We start from the raw sequence: 6,091 nt of genomic DNA, 5'->3' as shown, positions 1-6,091 counted from the left end.
TTTAACATTGGAAGTAGAGGTCCACTCCCTTTGTCTTCTCAACACCGTGGAGATGCAGACCAGGCCAATAACATTTTGGCCAGCTTTGGTCTGTCTGCTAGAGACTTAGATGAACCGAGTCGTTATCCAGAGGACAAGATTACTCCGGAGAATTTGCCCCAAATCCTTCTACAGCTTAAAAGGAGGAGAACTGAAGAAGGCCCTACATTGAGTTATGGTAGAGATGGCAGATCTGCTACATGGGAACCACCATACAGAGTACCTAGGGATGATTGGGAAGAAAAAAGGCACTTTAGAAGAGATAGTTTTGATGATTGTGGTCCTAGTCTCAACCCAGTGCTTGATTATGACCATGGAAGTCGTTCTCAAGAATCTGGTTATTATGACAGAATGGATTATGAAGATGACAGATTAAGAGATGGAGAAAAGTGTAGGGATGATTCTTTTTTTTGGTGAGACCTCGCATAACTATCATAAATTTGACAGTGAGTATGAGAAAATGGGACATGGTCCTGGACCCTTACAAGAGAGATCTCTCTTTGAGAAAAAGAGGGGTGCTCCTCCAAGTAGCAATATTGAAGTCTTCCATGGACTCTTACCGAAGGGTTATCCCAATCTGTGCTCTATATGTGATTTGCCAGTTCATTCTAATAAGGAGTGGAGTCAACATATCAATGGAGCAAGTCACAGTCGTCGATCTTCTTCTTGAAATCTACCCAGAATGGAATCATGACAATGATACAGGACACACAATGGGTGATCCATTCATGCTGCAGTAGTCTACAAACCCAGCACCAGGAATTCTGGGACCTCCACCTCCCTCATTTCATCTTGGGGGACCAGCAGTTGGACCAAGAGGAAATCTGGGTGCTGGAAATGGGCTCCTGCAAGACCAAGACACATGCAAAAAGGCAGAGTGAAAACAAGCCAAGTTGTTCACATCATGGATTTTCAGCGAGGGAAAAACTTGAGATATCAACTATTACAGCTGGTGGAACCATTTGGAGTCATTTTACATCATCTGATTCTAAATAAAATTAATGAGGCATTTATTGAAATGGCAACTACAGAGGATGCTCAAGCTGCAGTGGATTATTATACAACCACACCAGCGTTAGTATTTGGCAAGCCAGTGAGAGTTCATTTATCACAGAAGTATAAAATAATAAAGAAACCTGAGGGGAAGCCAGACCAAAAGTTTGATCAAAAGCAAGAACTTGGACGTGTGATACATCTCAGCAATTTACCTCATTCTGGCTATTCTGACAGTGCAGTTCTCAAGCTTGCTGAGCCTTATGGAAAAATAAAAAATTATATACTGATGAGGATGAAAAATAAGGCCTTTATTGAAATGGAGACCAGAGAAGATGCAATGGCAATGGTTGACCACTGTTCGAAAAAGGCCCTTTGGTTTCAGGGGAGATGTGTGAAAGTAGACGTGTCTGAAAAATACAAAAAATTGGTACCGAGGATTCCCAACAGAGGCATTGACTTACTGATAAAAGATAAATCTCAGAAAAGATCTTATTCTCCAGATGGCAAAGAATCTCTAAGCAATAAGAAATCCAAGATTGATGGTTCCCAGAAGACTGAAAGTACAACTGAAGGTAAAGAACGAGAAGAGAAGTCAGGTGAAGATGGTGAAAAAGATACAAAGGATGACCAAGCCGAGCAAGAACCTAATATGCTTCTTGAATCTGAAGATGAGCTACTTGTAGATGAAGAAGAAGCAGCAGCACTGCTAGAAAGTGGCAATTCGGTGGGAGATGAGACAAATCTTGCTAATTTAGGTGATGTGGCTTCTGATGGGAAAAAGGAACCTTCGGACAAAGCTGTGAAAAAAGACGGAAATGCCAGTGCTTTGGCAGCTGCAAAGAAAAAGCTAAAAAAAGGTGGACAAGATCGAGGAACTTGATCAAGAAAACAAAGCAGCGTTGGAAAATGGAATTAGAAATGAGGAAAATACAGAACCAGGCACTGAATCTGCTGAGAATGCTGATGATCCCAACAAAGATACAAGTGAAAATGCAGATGGCCAAAGTGATGAAAACAAGGAGGACTATACAATCCCAGATGAGTATAGAATTGGACCATATCAGCCCAATGTTCCTGTTGGTATGGACTATGTGGTACCTAAAACAGGGTTTTACTGTAGGCTGTGTTCACTCTTTTATACAAATGAAGAAGTTGCAAATATTACTCATTGCAGCAGCCTTCCTCATTATCAGAAATTAAAGAATTTTCTGAATAAAGTGGCAGAAGAACGCAGGCAGAAGAAGGAAGCTTAAGATGTGCAAGAAGTTTAATGATTTCGAAGTAAATAATGGTTCTTTGCTTTTAACGTTAACCTTTTTTAAATACAATACTGATAGTTAGAAGAAAACTATTGTACTCTTTTGTCTTAGTGGAAAAATAATAGATGTCTGTTCATGTGTTAAGTGTTACAGCAAAAATACATCTACAGTTAAGTTAATGAAGAATTGTTTTTGTTTTATCAGAACAGTAACAGACCGAAGTACTTTGTAGAGACTGACTCGCTACTTAAGACAACTTGCACCACTAAGAAAAAAGATGTAGAATCATTCAGAGAAATGACATTTAGTTCCAAGCTTCAAAGAAATGTCAAAACTTTTGATTCCATTCAATAAAGAACAAAACCAATTGTGTTTTTATTACTTTCATTTGAAACATTCCACATTTTAATCTGAGCCTTGCAGACTTTTCATTTGGAGTTTGAAGCTTTTTGGGTTGCTTTTTATTTGGAGATCTTCATTAATATGAGATTGGCATTAAAAAGCAGGCGCAGTTTTCTTTTAATGTCATGCTGTTGTTTAGGTAATAGAAATACTAAGTAATTGGCTTTAGATTTTTGTAATTTTTTCCCCTAAGTTCCTGCTAGATTTCGTATTCTACTGGTCAATGTATTTTCAATGAAATGTAAAAATATTCCCATTCTCTTTGAGCAGTATTAATTTCTTGAGATCTTATTGTCACTTGAATCCTGTAGCTGTCATACATCTGGTATAAGCAACATTTGATTTTTGAAGAGTGTAGACCATCTCCTTATATTTCAAGAGGTAATTTTACATTGCTGCATTTTAAAAACAGTTTGGCCGTAATCTAGACGCACGCTTCTAATTCATATACCTGCACATGTGACCTTTGTGAACAGAAATTTGCATGTATAATCTGTGTTTACTTGTAACCTTCTGGTAATATCCTGCTTATATCTGTGGATTCAAGTTTCTGAAGTGAATACCAATAAAAAAAAAACCTAGGCCATGTTCATTGGTTATACAGATTTGGAATGTTAACCAAAAAAAAAAAAAAAAAAAAACAAAACAGAAGTGATCACAATGTTTGGCTTCAGAAACAGCTGTGCACAAAGACTCAAAGAGTGCCAACAGGACTTTGTCTCTTCACATCCTTACCCTACTTTTCTCTCTGGAGGCTTCACTCTCAGATAGGTTTTTCCATATGGTGGGCCCTATAATTTTAGAATTAAAGCATCTAAGTCCTTTGTCTCTTTACTTCCTGTTCCAACAAAAGACTTATAAATATATCTTATTGACCTGATTTGGCTTGCTTGTGAATTAATCAACATGACCAAGAAGAGACACAGGTTTGGGTCATGTGCCCTCTCCTGCATCCAGGATTTAGAGTCAACCCTACCCAAATTTCACAGATTAGAAATGGAGAAGGGATGGGGCGCCTGGGTGGCTCAGTTGGTTAAGCGACTGCCTTAGGCTCGGGTCATGATCCTGGAGTCCCGGGATTGAGTCCCGCATCGGGCTCCCGGCTCGGCGGGGAGCCTGCTTCTCCTTCTGACCCTCTCCCCTCTCGTGCTGTTTCTCTGTCTCTCTCTCTTTCTCTCAAATAAATAAATAACTAAAATCTTAAAAAAAAAAAAAAGAAAGAAAGAAATGGAGAGGGGAAGTTCCTTGGTATGTCTTTGCCAGAAGGTTGAATTGAGGCTGGACAGGAACAAATCATTGATGTCCACCTCAAATGGTTCTCCTAACACTACTGAATTTTATCTCCAAGCCTTGAGCACAAGCACGACAGTACAAAATGAGCTGTACTATTTTGTCAATACAAAGTCTTTTATGAATACCACTCCCTGAGGCTGTAGCCTAAACCCTCTCTCCATGTAAGTCCATATCCAGTTCCTAGGCGAGCAGGGGCAGAGATGTTATCCGAACAAATCTTCCATTATTACTCCCTTCTCTTCTGTTTCCTAGGGTCCCTTGCAATGCCGTACGCCAAACTCTTCCTTGAGGCACAAAAAGTAAAATCCCCTGTGGATATCAACCCATGGTTATAGAAATAAAAGAATGTCAATAGCTTACCAGTTCTGCAAACATCAATTCAGTTGAGGCTCATTTAGCTCTGCTTCATCATCACCCATTATTTTTGTTTTTAAAGATTTTTTATTTATTTATTTGAGAGAATGAGATAGAGAGAGAGAGCATGAGAGGGGGGAGGGTCAGAGGGAGAAGCAGACTCCCCGCTGAGCAGGGAGCCCGATGCGGGACTCGATCCCGGGACTCCAGGATCGTGACCTGAGCCAAAGGCAGTCGCCTAACCAACTGAGCCACCCAGGCGCCCCATCATCACCCATTATTATTATCATCATTATCATTATTATTATTATCATCACCATCATTAGTGTTGTTGTTTTTGTTATTATTATTTTAAATAGTTGATTTTCCCAGCTACACGTGATGTCCTATTGACTGTGAGATCAGGCATGGAGGCTTACCTAAAATATCTCGGCAACATCCAGGGACCTGGAGGGAATGAGAACAATTGTTTCTAAAGACACAGGTGGCATCATTAGTAATATAAAAACAAAGCCACCATTACTGTTTGCTAACCTCCTGGATAGGAGGTTATACATGGCTGTCCTGTGCAAAAGGAGTGCAACATTAAAAAAGAGGCTTAAGACATCTAGTATTTGCTTTATCACCTCTGAACCAGGCTTCCGTTTCACTGTGGAGGCAGAAACTAAAGAGACCTCCTGGGTTCCTTTCTGACCTTCAGAAACAGGAGGGAAGCAGTTTCAGCTACATTTACTTTGCCCCTGGCTCCTAAAATGCAGTATGAGGTGTTACAGAGAGTAAGTGTAAGAGAGACCTAGAAAGAGCATTCTCTCCCCTCTGCATTCTCAGAGACAACATCCTGAGCCCAAGAGGAGAACTGAGTTCAGTCAATAGGATATTTAACAAGGACTAAATTTTATTTCCCTAAAACTGAATCCCATTTACTTAGAAAAAGACTTAATTCACATAGCAATCATTGCTCTCATTGCTTTCATAGCAATGTCTTTTCCCTCACCCTGCTACATGAATCAGAAAATTTATATATACTGCAAACTCAAATTCTAACAGAGTATGGGCTAGTGATGGCAACAGAATTCAATAGGCTCTCCTCATTCAATAGGCTCCATTTATCTTATGCCTCAAACAGGAACCCTCCCTCGACTGGTAGAAACGTGGAAATGCCCTTCTCAATGGGGCTATTTCATAAGAAGCAGAGAATGACCCCAATCAATTTTCTCACCTATGTTTGATTCTACCACAATTATAAAGGCATGGTCAAGTTTACTTACACATTAAAATATCACTAGTACAATGAATAATGAGATAACATTTGACTCCTGGTCTTTTCCATTTTGGAATCTCTGTATGCAGACATTGATTCTTGGTCTTATTATAAAATGTGACCTCAATTTAAATTTATTCCATAGGGATGGAGGAAGAAATAACAACATGTAGAAGAAACAGACTCTGGACTTAGATGCTTGGTTAGAGAACTCCAAGACTTCTAAAAATTCTATTGCGTTATAAGCATTATCTCAATCAATAATTTGGATGACAATTTCTGCTCAACCTGAAGTTAATTGCTAACATATTAGAATTTATCAATACAGAATACTGAAAATATTTTACTTTTGATGACATGAGTAACTCTAAAATTGTAAATATATAGTTAAGAAAATGCTGATGCATATTGTCAGTTATAACAAGTGAAGCTAATTTCTTGGCCATGTCTTCTACTTGGTTACAAGAAGAATATCTCATAGCCTTTT

At 39.0% G+C, this 6,091-nt stretch overlaps 1 protein-coding gene across 1 annotated transcript; it reads left to right on the top strand.

Annotated features, from left to right (window-relative positions):
- Positions 1-6: 6 nt before the first annotated feature.
- LOC102745595 (matrin-3-like) lies at positions 7-2,489 on the top strand. The gene is given in 4 exon segments (XM_081814458.1): positions 7-696; positions 698-888; positions 891-1,885; positions 1,887-2,489. Coding segments are annotated over 4 exon segments (1,866 nt in total). The 5' UTR covers positions 7-418; the 3' UTR covers positions 2,289-2,489.
- The last annotated feature ends 3,602 nt before the right edge of the window (positions 2,490-6,091 follow it).

Source organism: Leptonychotes weddellii, chromosome 3 (genome assembly GCF_054177405.1).
Source record: "Leptonychotes weddellii isolate Sample4059 chromosome 3, ASM5417740v2, whole genome shotgun sequence".
In the NCBI taxonomy this organism is placed as follows: Eukaryota; Metazoa; Chordata; class Mammalia; order Carnivora; family Phocidae; genus Leptonychotes; species Leptonychotes weddellii.
This window is presented reverse-complemented; position numbering and strand designations above follow the sequence as displayed.